The following is an 18255-nucleotide window of genomic DNA, read 5'->3' on the forward strand; positions in this document are numbered from 1 at the left end:
AATGTTAATCAGTTCTTCCTTTCTACCAAGCAGAAGCCCTAAATGTAAATTATATCCCAACATATTGCCTAGTGCTTCGGTATCCTCTAACTCTTCTTAAAGGCCAGGAGAAACAAATGGACCCTGCAGTATGCCTTGAAAGTTTAACTTTCAAGTTGCATTATTTCAGTTGCATTACAGTTTTTGAGATCACATAGCTCTGATATTTTTCACAATATTTTTTCTACAGAATAAATAAATCTCAACTGAATATCAGATTACTATGCACATATAATTAAAATATTTTGTGAGTGATACATTTTATTAATATTGTAAATTACAAGCAAAGAAATGTCATAGATTTAAATAGTGTGAAAACAATCCACAAGGAAATTATTTACTTAGTTGTATCCTAGGATTTAAAATTACACAACTGTAGTAAGTATTCCCTGAAATAATGAGTGCATAGTATCTCCATATTAACAAACCCTATTTTGTGACTCTGTTAATAATGTTTTATTTCTTAATGAAAGTGTCTGCATTTATTTTTCAAAGCATTCTCTGTAACTGCATCAAGGTAATATGAACTCTGAGACATGTGATCTTGTGACATTTGACACTTCAAGTAATAGCTTATATATACCCTTATGCAAAGGACAGCTCTAATTAACTTATGTTAAACAACCAGGCCACAGATATTCATTGTACCAAAACTCCTTAGAATCAATTTGTTTTCCAATTTGTCAGAATTTAGAAAGGGCAGGAAATATCACACTGTTCATTATTGGTTTGTTTGCATCCCTTCTAGGTTTAATGGAGCATTTATTGAAGTTCATTTAGGAAAAAATAATAATTTCTATATGCCACGGTGTGTTCATACTTACATAAAGTATCTTTCTGTCTCTGCATTGGTCTAGTAATAATGCATTTGATTTTTAAACCTGTAATGCCTGCACTGATAGTAACAGGAATTGCTAGAATGGATTAGACCAATGGTCAAAAATCCTATCTCTGACAGTGGCCAGTACTAGATGCTTCTGAGGAAAGAAACTCCAATAATGGGCAAGTATGGAACAACCTGCTCCTAGGGGAAGTTTTTTCCTGATGCCTGCCAGACGTTGGCCTACTCCCTGAAATACAAGGGTTTACATTCCTTTTGTTTTTTTAGTGTCTAACGTAACTGTGAATGTTCTCTTTATCCATATAAACGTCCGATACTCTTTAATCCTACAGGTTTTTGGCCTCAGTGATATCCTGTGGTAGCAAGTTCCACTGATTAATTATGCAATGTGACAACAGTGTTTTCTTTTATCAGTTTTAAATTTGCTTCCTTTTAATTGCATGGAATTCCTTCTTGTTTTTTGTATTTTAAGGGTGCAAATTGAAGTACTCAGATGATCTTCTCTGTACTACTCATTATTCTCTATAATTCTGTCCTAAATCTCTGACTTGGACTCCTAAGTAAGTTAACCAATTCCAATCTGTCCAGTCTCTTTTCATATGGAAGTTTTTCCATGCCTCAGGTTTCATCATCTGTCTCTGATTGCCTTCTATATCTGCTATATCCTTTTGAGATAGGATAAGCATATAAATAAATTGATTTATACAATGACATTATAACATTTTCAGTATTATGCATCCTGACATGTTGTTTGGTTGGGTTTGTTGACTGCACTGGTTTTCACTGAGCTAATTTTTATATCAATAAATACTATAGGTTGAGTAAGTGTGACATCCTACTCTTCCTCACCACCCAATGAAAAACCTCCTCTCATGGATTGGCAACTGGCTAAAAGATAGGAAACAAAGGGTAGGAATAAATGGTCAGTTTTCAGAATGGAGAGGGGTAAATAGTGGTGCCCTCCAGGGGTCTGTTCTGGGACGAGTCCTATTCAACATATTCATAAATAGTCTGGAAAAGGGGCAAAATTTGCAGATGATCATACAAAACAGCTCAACATAGTTAAGTCCCAGGCAGACTGCGAAGAGATACAAAAGGATCTCCCAAAACTGGGTGACTGGGCAACAAAATGGCAGATGAAATTCAGTGCTGATAAATGCAAAGTAATGCACATTGGAAAACATAATCCCAACTATACGTATCAAATGATGGGGTCTAAATTAGCTGTTACCACTCGAGTGAGAGCTTGGTATCATTGTGGATAGTTCATTGAAAACATCCACTCAATGTGTAGTGGCAGTCAAAAAAGCAAACAGAATGTTGGGGGTAGATAATAAAACAGAATATATCATGTTGCCTCTATAAATCCATGGTATGCACACATCTTGAATACTGAATGCAGATGTGATCGTCCCATCTCAAAAAGATGTATTGGAATTGAAAAAGGTTCAGAAAAGACCCCTAATAATTTTTGTTGCTATGGAACAGCTTCCATGTGAGGAGAGATTAATAAGATTGGAACTTTTCATCTTGGAATAGAGACAACTAAGGGGGTATATGATAGAGGTCTATAATATCATGGCTGGTATGGAGAAAGTAAATAAGGAAGTGTTATTTATTCCTTCTCATAACACAAGAACTAGGGACCACGAAATGAAATTAATAGGGAGCAGGTTTAAAACAAACAAAAGGAAGTATTTCTTCACACAACGCACAGTCAACCTGTGGAACTCTTTGCCAGAGGATGTTGTGAAGGCCAAGACCATAACAGGGTTAAAAAAAGAACTAGATAAATTAATGGAGGATAGGTCCATCAATGGCTATTAGCCAGGATGGGCAGGGATGGTGTCCCTGGCCTCTGTTTGCCACAAACTGGGAATGGGCAACAGGGGGTGGATCACTTGATGATTAACTGTTTTGTTTATTCCTTCTGGGGCACCTGGCACTGGCCGCTGTCGGAGGACAGGATACTGGGCTAGATGGAGCTTTGGTCTGACCCAGTATGGCCATTCTTATGTTCTTAAAAGCAAGGAAATGTCAATTTATGGGACATCTCTTCACCATGAGCTAACACTCACATAATACATTTTTCACATCTTTTACCTCCAACAGATAAGGAAACATACTAATCTCCCTTACAACACATGTAACAGAAAACTTTAATTACAATTTCAACAACATTCGCAAATAAGCAGGGTAGACATCTGTGCACAAGAGGGTGACCACATAGCAAGTGTGAAAAATCGGGACGGGGGTGGGGGGTAATAGGAGCCCATATAAAAAAAAGCCCCAAATAGCGGGACTATCCCTCTAAAATCAGGATATCTGGTCACCCTAGTGCACAAGTATGCAGTGTGTTATGTGATTGTGGTGGAAGTCTGAGTTGAACACTGTACTGATGGAGATGAACTTGTAGTGTGTTTCTTTCTCCATTGAAGCAGAAGGAGGTTCTTTGTGAACATGCAAAATCCATGACCATCAGTGAAAATATGATGTGTGGGAATTACGTTAGTAAAAAGATTAAAAACGGTATGTAGCAAAATCTGTATGGCCAGACAGTGTAGCCTTAAGTGCGTGTGGGGGATCTTTTCCTAGAAGTTTTTTTTTAGGCTGATGTTGTCTTCTGCTGCTTCTTACGTCTGTTTTTGTTTGCAATAAAATGTTTTTTTACAGCAGCAAATAAAAGCAAATCTATTTAATGTTTAATTAAAATCAAAATGTTTTAATTCAAATCTATTTAATGTTTAATTAATTAATCAAAAATTTAGGTCACATGTTAGGGGAGTGTATTTTTCAAAGCAGTGACTCAGAAAATGAATAAAGCTCATGGTGGGTAACCAGCTGAATATGAGCTTGTAATGCAATGTGGTGGCTTTAAGAGAGCAGGTGCTATCCTTGGACATTTAAACAGGGGACTATCTAGTAGAAGTAGAAAAGTGGGAAGTATTATTACCACTGGTTATATAGCATCAGGGACACCGTTAGTGGAATGCCATGTCCAGTTGTGTCCCCACTTTTTAAGAAGAATATTGGCAAATTGGAAAGGATTCAGAAAAGAACTAAAGGAATTATTTGAATTCCGGAAAAAACTGTATGTATAGCGGGAGGCTGTAAAGGTCAATCTGTTTAGCTTATCAAAGAGACTGTTAGGATGGTGGCTTGATCCCCATACCTACATGGGGAAGAGATTTCTGGCAGTCAAGGGCTTTTTAAGTTAACAGACAAAGGCATAACAAGAGCCAATGGACAGAAGGCGAAGCTAGACACGTTCAGATGAGAAATAAGGAACAGGTTTTTAAGAGTGAGGGTATTAACCATTGGAACACCTTACTAATGGATGTAGTGAATTCTCCATCGCTTGAAGTCTTGGATTTTTCTAAAAAAATAAAAATAAAAAGCTGTCGCTCAACCAGAAGTTATGGGTTTGATGCAGGAATCACCGGGTGAAATTATATTGCCTGTGTTATGCAGGAAGTCAGAGTAGATTATATTAACGATCCTTCTGGCCTTAAAATCTATGGAACCGTATATCCCTGTTTCTCCTCTCAATTGTCTTCCATGTTTTTATTTCTTAAGGATTAGATAGGTATAAAAGGCTGATATTTTGTGTTGTTAGGCCAAATCCATTCTGGGAAGAGCCCCTAACAGGCACCCATTGTGATAGGCAAAGTGCACGTGTCACAAAAGAGTGGCTGTTCCAACGAGCTTACAACATAAGCAAATGACAAGAGACAACAGATGGATACAACGATCCAGTGAGTGGGGGAGACAAGGCTGCTGGAAAATGGCAATGTTGAATGGAAAACACTGCAGTTGCAGCACACGAGCTGCCTAGTTTTCAATCAAGTGTTTTGTCGATATCACAGGAGAGAGGAATTTTAAAGATGATACCAGGTGTGGCTGTGCAGATTTTTATGGGGAGTTTCTTCCTTGCATAAGAGGTAGTATGTGACAGAGGACAAAGGTGTTGGAGGGGAAAATTTGATGAGCAGGCACTACAGGCTGGTATTGCTGGGAGGGTTTAGAGTTTATGGGTAGAGTTTCATAGATCGAAGGCCAGAATGGATCATTAATAGGTAGGGCAGACCCCAGCCATGAAAATCTTAAAGGTGAAGAAAAAGCAGCGTATGTTTGCAGTGCAAAAGTGGAAGCCAGTGGAGGGTTGTAGATTGGGAGGGGGCGTGTGACACAGTCAGAGCAACAGGCCAAGAAAATGATCCCAGAAGCAGCATTTTGAATGGACTTACTACCTTTTTGTCAAGCATGCCTTTGTCAAGGCCAGAGAGAAGGAGGTAGTGATCGTCAAGTCATGAAATGATGAAGGTTTTGATGAGAGTTGTGGTGGAATGGACAGAGAGAAAAGGCTGGATGTTGTGTTAGAATAAACAGCAAGATTTAGACACTTGTGTTCTTCCCTCCCACTGCTGAAAACTGGGAGGAGAGGGGGACATGCCACCTCCACCTAAAACTAAACATATGGCAGCTACAGCCCCATGACTAGACATGGCAGAATTCAGTTTTGGTTTTTTATATATATATAATTTTGATGGATAATATCAATGTTTATTTGTAAAGATTTTTTTCCCCAATTCTTATGAATTTTAAATTTTCACAGTTTTGGGAAATTATGGAGGTGGGACAATGCGGGGGTCAGACAATAATTATTTAATGACATTTGATGTTGAGATTCAAAAAGTTAAAGCTTTGTCACTGTTAAAACACAAATTGTCAACATCGCATGTCAAAATATATAAAGTAAATATCCTTAAATCAAACTCTAGTAACCAGCATTTTTCTTTCTTTGCCTATCTGTAAATTTCTATTATTGTCAATGGAAATATATTTTTGTCCGTTTGTGTGTACGGTGAAATTGACATTTATTGACCATCTTTCCAAGCCTACCCATGATGCACAGTACATTGTGTAAGTAGTGTACCATTTCTACAGGGTCTGTCCTCCAGTCAGACAGGGAGAAGGGTTGCTGTTTTGGGTCTGAGGTCTGTTGGGAGAATTTATTAGTGGTTTGGACATATTTCTCAAGAGTCTTAAGCACCCTTCTATGGCACCTTAGTTAGAAGCTGTGCTTAGGTCCATTGTACCAGATTTTGTGTTGAATTTACACCCAATGTGAAAACCCGTGGAGGTCAGTTGATCGGTGGAGAATTTGGCTCATTGTATAGCACCAACTTATGAGTGCGACCATGTTATTAGATTTTTACACACATTTTCTTTCCTGGATTCTGAAGTTCACTGGTGCAATTTGCTCATTTATACTGTCAGTCAAACAATCTTGCCCTGTGCATAGGTGTCTAACTTTTAATTGTGCATTAAGTGTTTTGTTGCAGGGGAAAAAAGTCCCAGACAATCAATTATATATGGAATCATGTTGGTTTTGGAGGACAAGAAGAGATTTATAATGCAACGTGAAGCATTCATTTAACTAAAAATGTAATGCAAAGATATTGAAAACCTAGAATAAAAGGAATATGCTTAAACATTCACATTTGTCCTTGGACTTTTTGTCACAGTAACTTTTCCTTTACCTTAGATGTAAATTATGTTTTCATAAACATTAATCTTGTCTAAAAGCAAAATTTCTGTGATGTAATCTGCTGTTGCAAAGGAGGCCAGTGGGTTTTCATGGGTTTCACAGAAGACAGAAATTGGCATGTGACAGATCTGAACTTTTTTAAAAATTTTATTTTAGTGCAGGTAGCAAAGTGGAAGCCTTGTAATCTGACACTAGTTTAAGTGAATGCACTGTTACAGAGTGAGGAACTAATGAATAGCAAGCAGCCAGCTCTGTCACAGTACCAGAGCCAAGAGGAAGAATCTAGGATAGTGGGTAGTTTACCTAACAATATCTGAGAGATGCGAAAATCAGAACTTTAAAGCCACTTAACATATAGTATAGTTATCTTGATTGTGACGTTTCTGGTTGTGAAAGCATGTGCTATATTAATGAATGGCCAAAAAGGTTTCTGAAAATATTTATTCAACAATACAGTCGTTATAAGGTAAGATAAGCTTGTGATATTACAGCATGCTGTACTAAATGGAATACTAGCTTTCAAAATCTGTGGTGACAGGTTTTGGACATGGTACTAAATCCGTCAGTGTTTAAAAAAAAAAATCAGCCTTGCCTTAGGTTTCAAATTCTAAAGTAATATTGCCTTTCAGAGATCTTATTTGTGTATTAGATGACTTTCCCCATTGACATCATTGTCCCTTTGCTCAGGAATTTGTGACTGTCATATACATTCAACATTTGTAGCTATTTAGTCATAGAATTACAAGGATGTTCTTGTATTTTCAGGTTGACTTGCTTATTGACAATGAAGCAGAGAAGGATTACCTTTATGATGTGCTACGGATGTACCACCAGTAAGCTCTAACATCAGACTTTTAAAAGCAGTTATAGATCCACTGCATTTGTTATTTAAAGATTAAACAGCTAAAATCTAATTTAAACAATAATCCTAAATGTAGTCTGTAGAAAACTAGCTGAAGTAATACTTCCTAGTTTTATTTAACAAAGTCCTATACTTCTGCAATTCGGTACATAAGAAATGAGCATGGTTTTAAGTTTGATCATAAAGTTATTTTGTTTGTGATGACTTACCAGTTACATAAATAAATGGAAACTTGATAGTTTATAACAGGAAAAAATCATGAGCATCTTTCATAGGAAAGAGCAAAATTGTTTGACCAGTCAGTTTGCTTATTTTATTTGATTTTTAGATTCACTATTTTTATAAATCTCTCCAACATGCGAAAATACTTTGGACTGTTTTAGCAGAAAGACTATGAATAAATTCAACCTGGAAATCTTTGTCCTGCACGTTGCAGCGTTTTGTTTTTCTATAACATAATGACAAAAACATCAGTTACAAGATATCAGGTCAATTATTCATTCCAGTTACACCTGTGTAAATCAATGGAATTACTGTGCATTAACGTCAGTGCAACTGAGATCGGCATCTGGGCCACTGTTTCTTAAAGAAGATGAGAATATTTTTTCCACACTTCATAGCTGAATGGTTCTGATGGACATAGTTTCCATTCATATCTTAATTAATAGCATCTCAATGGAGTGAAATGTAGAAGTTTCCAAATTTCCATGTGGTCTTTGTACTGAGGTACCGTTTTGTATGCCCTCAGCTGCATATCCGATTCAGTTTCACTGAGGTCTGTCTAATTGCTTCTCCATTCATAAAGCATTGCCTGTTGCTTGTGAAACCAGTATGAAACAGTAGCTGTTAATTATTTAAAACTTCCTTACAGTTACAAAATTAACAAATATCTCCACCATTAACTTTTCCCCACAAGTTCAGAAATTGTACCGAGTTTTAAGTAAAATATCAAATGCTACTATTGAGGTTTATTGAATGATCTTAACTTTTTTATTTATTATGAAGTACGGCAACAAAAAAAGTAAGACAAATACATATTGTGACCAACAGCTAGGATTTGTTTCACTCTGAATACTCCTTTCAAATAAGTTTAAATATTTGGGGATATAATCCTATTATGATGTGTATTAGTTTCTATTAATATTAGTGGGTTACATGCACATCAAGAAAAGTAATATGCAGGGTACCTAAATGCTGTGATGATAGATACCTGATAGTGAATAGGTAGATATGGGCCAAGTTCTGTTGTCTATTGTGCTCCATTCAAGCCAATGGAGTTGTTCCAGATTCACACTGGTGTGACATGACAACATAATCTGGCCCTATGACTATGTCTCAAAATTGATGAAGTTAGTAACAAGAACTCTTAGGTGGAACTCAACGAAAATAAGCAGTTTTCTGTTCATGCTGGTTCCAACTGTCTTACATAGTTCAGGGGTGGGCAAACTTTTTGGCCCGAGGGCCACGTCGGGCTTGCGAAACTGTATGGAGGGCTGGGTAGGGAAGGCTGTGCCTCCCCAAACAGCTTGGCCCTGCCCCCTCCCACTTCCCACCCCCTGACTGCCCCCCTGAGAACTCCCGACCCATCCAATCCCCCCTGCTCCTTGTCCCCTAACCACCCCCGGGACCCAACCCCCTATCCTATCCTCCCGTCCCCTGACCGCTGCCCCCCCCCCGAAATTCTGCCTCATCCATCTGCTCCCGGTTCCCTGACTGCCCCGACCCCTATCCACACCCCAGCCCCCTGACAGCCCCCCCCCCCCCGGGACTCCTATGCCTATTCAACCTCCCTGTTCCCTGTCCCCTGACTGCCCCTCCCGAACCTCCGCCCCATCCAACCCCCACCCCCCTTACCATGCTGTTCAGAGCAGCAGGAGCTCACAGCCCCGCCGCAGCCAGCCACGCTGTCCAGCAGGAGTGATGGCCCAGAGCACTGGCGGTGTGGTGCGCTGAGGCTGCAGGGGAGAGGGGCCGGCGGGGGAAGGGAGGTGGGCGAGGCTCAGGGGCTGGGCAGGACGGTCCCATGGGCCGGATGTGGCCTGCAGGCCATAGTTTGCCCACCTCTGATAGAGTTATATGATTTCACCGCCACTGAATTTCACTTTGTTTTGAGTTCAAATGAGCTGGAAATTCAAACATACTTAGCTGCAACCACTCAGTTCCATGTGGCTTTTTCGGATTGCAACTATACATCTATCTCCTGAATCCATGGAGAGAAGAAGTTTGCTGACAACATGGCCCAGGTTCACGAAAAAGGTTTGCAAATGTGGACAGAGTTTCAGGGTTGAAATGAAATCTAAAACCTGGTGAAGAAGTTTACCTGCTTTTGAATGTCATGACCAAAGATTTACATAGGTCTGTTGGTATTTCTGAGAATAAAGCTAACTAAAGATGTCTTCCTTACAGTATTGACAAGACATTTGTGGATTAAAGAATTACACAGACTATGTGGACATGAATTTACTTGAATTAGAAAAATATCTTTACACTAGTTTTATTTTTAAATGATACAGGAAAAACATATCCCTTGCTTATGATTGGTCTTGAACTACATAAAGAACCTTTTAAACAAATCTCTCTCTCTCATAAAATCCAGTCTTAGTATGAGGTACAAACAGCAAATATAATCTTGTTAGTATTTTGATCACCCAGTCCAGTTTTCTCAATGTATTTTTATAGATCCATGAATCTCCCAGTACTGGTAGGGGACCTAAAGCTTGTGATTAATGAACCAAGTAGATTGCCGCTGTTTGACGCCATCCGACCCCTTATCCCATTAAAACATCAGGTGGAATATGATCAGCTGACGCCTAAACGATCAAGGTACATGTAGAACAATGTAGGTCACATGAACACAAGCAGGAATCCTTGATTGAAAAGTAATTTATTCAGCCACGTTTTGATGAATAAAATATCTATATCCTGTGCATGCTATCACAGACACTGAAGTTGTCTTAGATGTAGTTCTTTGGGGACTGAATTTATTGTTTGGACTGAAATGTGTCTGTTGAAAATATTAGTCACATATTCTCTTTTCAGGTCTAAGCATGACAACTGAAAATATTTTAAGCAGTAACTTAAATACTTAAAATGAAGCTTCAGTTGTCACAACTTGTCATACTGTTGTTCATTGCGATACATTCCACATTTACAGAAAGCTGAAGGAAGTGAGACTGGATCGTTTGCATCCTGAAGGGCTTGGAATAAGTGTGCGAGGAGGACTGGAATTTACTTGTGGCCTCTTTATCTCCCAACTAATTAAAGGTGGACAAGCAGACAGTGTTGGGCTTCAGGTAAGAAAACACATTCTTGGTCATACTGCTGCAACAAGCCCTCTTATTATGATCTGAGGAAAGAATCCAGTCAGAAATGTTCTTTAATCTCTTTATGTAACTGTCACTAAGGAATTTACGCTTTTAAGTTTTTTTTCCTTTTTAATCAAATTCATGAAATGTGGTAAATCAGCCAGTGCTATTAATATTTTCCTCTTCCTCCCAACCCCTTATTATTATGTAAACCAAAAATTCTTTTTCATGTTTGATTGTATATGCCAGTTCTGAAGAATGGCATAAAAGGAGGATTATGTGAGGCACCTGAATTCACGCTTTATATCCAGCAATATCCAAATGTAAAATACATTCAACAGAAGATCTTCTCTAACTGGAAAACATAAGAACCTTTCAAGTTGCGAAAAGCCTAATAAATGTAGGACACAACACTTAAAATAAAGGATAAACAATGAAAATCAGGAATAACCATTTAAAAAATGTAAATTTTGCCTAATAGGGAAATAATCTCTTAAATGCAATTAGATTTTAATTTTAAATTTCATTTATATCTTACTATTGTTTAATATTTATATTGTGGTAATGTCGAAAAGCAAATCAGGTTAGAACCCAAGTGCACTAGGTACTGTAAAAACACATAATAATAGCTTCTTCTGTGGATAAATTCCTGGGATAAATAATGCAGTAAAACCAGTTCTTTTGAAGACAAAAAATATGGATGTGGTGATGTACAAAGAAAAAAGGGCTAATACCAAATGAAGAGTAGAAAAATGTGCATCATTTCTTGTTCCTCCTCCTTGTTCACACATACATCTTAACTGGGTGAAAGAGAGAAAATTGTGAATGAAAATGTCTATCAAGCCATATGCTGGACCTCTCTTTATCAGACATAAGAATGCTTAAACTATCTAACTGGAGGGGAGTGTGGTAAGCATAGATGTTTGTGAGTAGGATGGAGTGTTGCTGATTTATTCTTTCTGGCTAATTTTGATTATGAGGGGAATAAGTTGCTGGACGAGCTGGCTTCTATGGATTATATTTAATATTTGCCCCAAATGAATCAGATTAGGTACTTCTTAATTTGATATTTAAATGGAATAAAATAAAATAGTGCACCTTCTTACAATCCCTTTCCCGAAGATTCATATGCATCACAGGCTACATGTAGTCACAATTGGCCTGCCCAATTCAGGTAATTCACCCAGAGACTTTTTTTTTTTTTTTTTTTTTTTTAAGATTTTAAACAAATGTTCGTGTGTGTGTATATATATCCATCTACTAAACCAGAGTCACTGTTAGATTAGTCCCATATACTGATATAGAGAAAGTGATTCAGCTCCAAGATCTTAATTTTGTAGCTCTCCTTCATGGCTGGTGCAGAAAAATTTGCCAAGAGAATCAAGCCTGAGGCACACTTGTTGTGGACTGTGGTCAATCAACAACTCACTTCTCCATCAGGAATTTGCTAGAAGAGGAATACCAGAAGCAGATCTTAATCTATCATTCAGGAGCTAGCCGTGTGAGCTGTTCTAGGCATTCAGAAAGGGGAGAGTGGACAGCTGACACATTCTCAACCTGTGGTCAGTTCATTCGAAGTGTTCTCACTCTTCTCTTCATTCATTGCAAGAACAGGGAAAGCAAGACAGAGGACAGTCACATCTGGAAGATACTAATGTGACTGAACAGTAATGAACTTAATGGCAACTATATAAGCTGTCGAACTAACACATTCATGTAGTGCTACTAATCACTTGTCTCCTATTCACCAGTTGTCTCAAACCAATACCAGTCATTTGATGCAGTCTAGGTAAGGTTGTTTTCAGCCAACCTTGATTCGGAAATGCACTCAGATGCTGTGCTCTTGGAAGATGGAAGCTTGTTAAGGCAACCCATTCATTCTTCTTGGTGAAAGTGCAAGTGGGAAGGGCAGCAATAGCTTCACCTAATATTTGACTGCCCTAGTATTCCACATTGATTCATTGTCTCTTGTGAGTCTTCGCAGGAGCTCTGAGCCAGGTTGTACCAAGCACACAGTAGTTCAGAACTCCATTTCTGTTTCTCAGACACAGACAAAGTGTGAATAAAGAAAAAAAAGATCCCTGAATATGTTACTGTGAATGTATTAGACTTCAATTATATGTATTAATATGAACAGGTGGTGTTTTGCTGCTAATCTAACTGTCTTGCTTGGGTTTGTTGATATTACGTGGTAAGGATCAGCTTAAGGTGCCTCCATAATAGGCAGCACTAGCCACTTTCTAAAACCAAGTGAATAAGGAGAATTGACAGGCTGTTCATTGTTCTAAATTGCTGTCTCATGGTAAAGCCAACTGCTTCTGAAATTTCACCCATCTGCATTATTTAGCTAAATCTCTACACTTTTTTATTCCAAAAATGCAGTCTGAGAAAAGGTTTAATGATCTTTTATCATAAAATCAGTTTTAGCCCCTGTTTTTTTTATCCTAATTCATTTCTCATGATGATTATTCCTTGAAGTGGTTTCTGCATTTCTAAATGTTTGTATAGTCAATGAATTTGACTGAAACATTTGAAGTTTTGACCTTTTTTCTATGACTTTTTGATTTTTCTGAATGAAGAGCATTTATCCTTTTCATGTTTTATTGTTTCTTCTCTGTTTTGTGCTGCTTTCTCAGATACTCATATCTATGAGGATTCTCTTGAAAAGAAAGGTTTTGAGATTAGTATGAATAATGAAAGGAGAAGAAATATACAAAAACAGAAATCTGAAATGGTCAGCGTGACTATCTTATTTTAATCATGACACAAGTTCTCTTTCTTGAAATGTAAAGGCAAAATAAAGGTATTATCTAACTTCATGCTGTTACAGCCTTTATTAGGAATTTTTCTACAATGCATTGGATGTGTTGACAAGTATATAGGATGCACTATACAACCTAATTCTCCATTGCCTTGCACCTTGAAAAAATACTGCCACTCCATTTTACACACACGGCACTCTCACTTTGCATGTTGTAAATGACTACACAAGATGTAAGGTAATAGAGAAGGAAACTGAAAACTTGGTCAGATATCCCATCATTACATTACCTCTTTAATGAGAGATGCTACATGCCGTAATAATTGGGCTCAATGGGACATAAAAACATTGTGGTATCAGTCTTAATTCTGAACTTCCTTGGTTTTGTAAGTCAGGGCTTTAGTATTACTACTAGAATGGCAAGAGCTATTCTGAGACAACCTAGAACCTTGGTTTCAGAGTGGTAGCCATGTTAGTCTGCATCAGCAAAAAGAATGAGGCGTACTTGTGGCACCTGAGAGACTAACAAATTTATTTGGGCATAAGCTTTCATGGGCTAACACCCACTACATCAGATGCATGGAGTGGAAAATACAGTAGGAAGATATATACACAGAGAACATGAAAAGATGGGAGTTGCCATACCAACTCTAACGAGACAAATCACTTAAGGTGGGCAGGAGGAAAAAAAACGTTTGTAGTTATAATCAGGATGGCCCATTTCAAACAGTTGACAAGAAGGTGTGAGTAACAGTAGGGGGAAAAGAAAAGGAGGACTTGTGGCACCTTAGAGACTAACAAATGAGCATGGGGAAATAATTTTTTGTTTGTGTAATGACCCATCCACTCCCAGTCTTTATTCAAGCCTAATTTGATGGTGTCCAGTTTGAAAATTAATTCCAGTTCTGCAGTTTCTCGTTGGAGTCTGCTTTTGAAGTATTTTTGTTGAAGAATTGCCACTTCTTTTAGGTCTGTAATTGAATGTCCAGGGAGGTTGAAGTGTTCTCTGAATGGTTTTTGAATGTTATAATTCTTGATGTCTGATTTGTGTCCATTTATTCTTTTGCATAGAGACAGTCCGGTTTGGCCAATGTACATGGCAGACGGACATTGCTGGCACATGGTATATATCACATTGGTAGATGTGCAAGTGAACAAGCCCCTGATGGTGTGGCTGAAGTGATTAGGCCCTATGATGGTGTCCCTTGAATAGATATGCGGACAGAGTTGGCAACGGGCTTTGTTGCAAGGATAGGTTCCTGGGTTAGTGTTTTTGGTGTGTGGTGTGTGGTTGCTGGTGCGTATTTGCTTCAGGTTGGGGGGCTGTCTGTAAGCAAGGACTAGCCTGTCTCCCAAGGTCTGTGAGAGTGAGTGATCGTCCTTCAGGATAGGCTGCAGATCCTTGATGATGCGCTGGAGAGGTTTTAGTTGCGGGCTGTAGGTGATGGCTAGTGGAGTTCTGTTACTTTCTTTGTTGGGCCCATCCTGTAGTAGGTGACTTCTGGGTCCTCTTCTGGCTCTGTCAATCTGTTTCTTCACTTCAGCAGGTGGGTATTGTAGTTTTAAGAATGCTTGATAGAGATTTTGTAGGTGTTTGTCTCTGTCTGAGGGATTGGAGCAAATGCAGTTAAGCCTGACTGTAGACAATGAATCGTGTGATGTGGTTTGGATGAAAGCTGGAGGCATGTTGGTAAGTATAGCGGTCAGTAGGTTTCCGGTATAGGGTGGTATTTATGTGACCATTGCTTATTAGCACTGTAGTGTCCAGGAAGTGGATCTCTTGTGTGGATTGGTCCAGGCTGAGGTTGATGGTGGGTTGGAAATCATTGAAATCCTGGTAGAATTCCTCAAGGGCTTCTTTTTCATGGGTGCAGATGATGATGTTGTCATCAAGGTAGCGCAAGTAGAGTAGGGGCGTTAGGATATGAGAGCTGAGGAAGTGTTGTTCTAAATCAGCCACAAAAATGTTGGCATACTGTGGGGCCATGCGGTAGCAGTGCTGCTGACTTGAAGGTATACATTGTCCCCAAATGTGAAATAGTTGTGGGTGAGGACAAAGTCACAAAGTTCAGCCACCAGGTTTGCCATGATGTTATTGGGGATACCGTTCCTGATGGCTTGTAGTCCATCTTTGTGTGGAATGTTGGTGTAGAGGGCTTCTACATCCTCAGTGGCTAGGATGGTATGGACTCACCTGAGTGTGACTTAACCCCATAAAGATGTAGACTAACCTTTCAGTATCCTGAAACTGTGCTACTGATCTCAAACATGTAAGGATTCAAAATAGATCAGAAGGAAGTTGAATTAAAACAAAAGCAAATAGCAAACTAATATAATGACACAAGAAAGTAAAGGAATGCTGAAATGAGGGCGTCTTTCCAGCGTTCAGTATATGTTCACCCTTTCAAAAAGTATTTAAATAGTTCCTCTCTGTGTGCAGACATAACTTCCACCAATGTTAAGAATAATGTGCATTTTTTGATAGGAGTCTATTAATAGATTTTAAGGTCAGAAGGGACCATTATGATTGTCTGGTCTGACCTTTTGAATAACCCAGGCTATAGGAATTTACACACCACTCCTGCATTGAGCCCAGTAACTAGTGGAGGGACTAGTGCATATCTTTTTAAAAGACATCCAATCTTGATTTGAAGACTTTAATTCATGAAACAGCCAAAGCACAGCAGTGGTTTGGCCATTCCCCCTTTTTCCAGGCCATAACGACTACCCTGAAGTAGGGCCACTATATGCCTACGCATCTCCTAACACAGCATTAGATTTAACAGGAGTAGATTATCTAACTAATAATGTACATTAGAATGGCTAGATACTATCTATTAAAGAGAGTGGCTCAGTTTCAGCATTGGTGTAAGCAATGTTCCATTGACTGAAAAGTTTTTAATATGTTAACTAATAACTGGGTTAAATATGTACAGTAATCAGGAGGTGCTAAAATATATATTCCTGAAGCATATCTTTCAGGGCTGTTACTTTAAACTCAGTGAAAACACCTGCATTATTGTTTTTTATTTTGTTTTAAGACCATGAATCAATTAAAATGGGGTCTTGTTGACTCAGGGGATTTGTAAGGGGATTTGTAATGGGATAATGAAGACTTTAATCTCTAGGTCACTGATTTGGATTTGACCACGGCCACTGGTGACTGAAAATTGTTACAGTCAGATGGTGATTTTGTGGTCTATGTAAAAAAAGAGTTGGTGATTCTGATTCCAGTTTGAAGCCTTTATGTCAGGGGTTTTCAAACTAGGGGTCATGGCACCTCAGGGGGGTCACAAGCTGTCGGCTCCATGGGGCTGTCAGCCCTGAGCAGGCCATATGTGGGGCTGACAGCTCCAAGCCCCCGTTAAATAAAAATTAAATTAAAACCTCCGTTTTTAATTTATGAGGGTCATACTCAGAGGCTTGCTGTGTGAAAGGGTCACCAATACAAAAATTTGAGAACCACTGCTCTATATCATGAAAAGCATCATCAAAATTGGGAATGCAGAGCTTTGTTTACAATCTGATCAGAGACACCAAGGGCAGAATATACATAGAAAGTGAACGACTTTCACCCTTACAATTGGTCCTTGTAAATCAGAGTTGAAACACAAGTAGGTCAGGTTATCCCTCTTCTTGAGTTAAGCACAACAGAGGGCTCAAGGAGAAGTGACTTTACATCACCTTTGCACCTCTCCTGGTCTAGAAGCAGCTAGGGGCCATTTTGACCCCTAATGCAGATTAAAGTAGCCTGAAGGTTGCCCTAATTTGGGCCAGTCCAGCAGCCAGGAATAGCCAGAATATAGGGAGTCCCCAGCTATTGCCCTACATCCCCTCTCTTAGGAACACTCCCATATTGTGCATTGTGTGAAGAGGCTGGAGATCTGAAAATGCAACTGGAGACAAGGAGGACCCCTCTCCTAGCTACCTTTACCTGGGATGGCAGCTAAATAGGAGGAAAATAAACTAGCATGGCCCTCAGGGATTTGATGCACCAGTAGAACTGGAGCTGCAAAACCAGAAGTGGCAGAGGACTGTCAAGAGCAATTGAAACAAAAATCGCACCTCTAATTGACATGAGTGATACTCGTGCAAAAATTCTGTTTAGGCCAGACCAAACTCTAAGTGGCTCTGCAGTGTGCTACCACAGAACTGAGATTTTTCACTGTGGCATTGCACTCCATCACACTAGGTTCATCCTTTCTCTGGATATACTGGATTTCTATGAACTACAGTTTTCTGCAACTTGCAAGGCTCACAAGGCTGTGAGGATATTTTGTGTAGCACTAGGCCTGAATTCTTTTTATTTTGGACTGATTTATCTTGATTCTCACCAAGGCTCCATTTAACCCAATGGAAAATAACTTATTCTAAATGGAAATTGTTTATTTTGTAAAGATTATACGTGGGATAAACCCAAAAGTCCAAAGACATTCAAATACCATGTTTATGGTTAAATGGATCACCCTGACCTACAGAAATAGCCATGGGAGGCAGGACTGAGATGAGTGAAAACCTTGCAAAGATTCTATTACTGAGTTTTCCTAGAATCATTCCGCTGGGGGGCAGGGATCACTCACCTATCCCACCTGCCTAAAACAACCAGTGATTCCCTGAAGATTCCTCAGACCCCTTCCCAAAGGATCTGCATAGACTCCAGAGGATCTGCACAAGTCCAGCTCCCTTTGCACAGAAGCCCTGTGCCTTCTCATGATCTCTGAGCCCTCCTGCTGCACTTCTTAGCAGTGCAGCCTCATTGCAGTCATGCTGCCAGAGCTAATCCAAGCCACTGCTTCCCCAAGAGCCTCCTTTATTTTTCAGAGTGAAGGAGACCACATGAGTTAATTTCGCTTCAGATTTATCTCGTAGGCATCCCTCCCTGGCCCATCCCTCTAT

The 18255-nt window shown here is 39.1% G+C and overlaps 1 protein-coding gene across 3 annotated transcripts in view; it reads left to right on the forward strand.

Moving 5' to 3' along the window:
• USH1C (USH1 protein network component harmonin) overlaps positions 1–18255 on the forward strand; it is a 99844-nt gene that overhangs the window by 1436 nt on the left and 80153 nt on the right. For 2 of the 3 annotated variants that reach the window (XM_075129351.1, XM_075129350.1), the window contains exons 2-4: positions 7197–7264; positions 9973–10116; positions 10448–10586. In XM_075129351.1, the coding sequence (XP_074985452.1) occupies positions 7197–7264; positions 9973–10116; positions 10448–10586 (351 nt within the window). The remainder of the gene's footprint in view (positions 1–7196; positions 7265–9972; positions 10117–10447; positions 10587–18255) is intronic. The other variant, XM_075129352.1, reaches the window with a different exon arrangement.

The sequence above is a fragment of the Caretta caretta genome, chromosome 6 (genome assembly GCF_965140235.1).
Source record: "Caretta caretta isolate rCarCar2 chromosome 6, rCarCar1.hap1, whole genome shotgun sequence".
Lineage (NCBI taxonomy): Eukaryota > Metazoa > Chordata > Testudines > Cheloniidae > Caretta > Caretta caretta.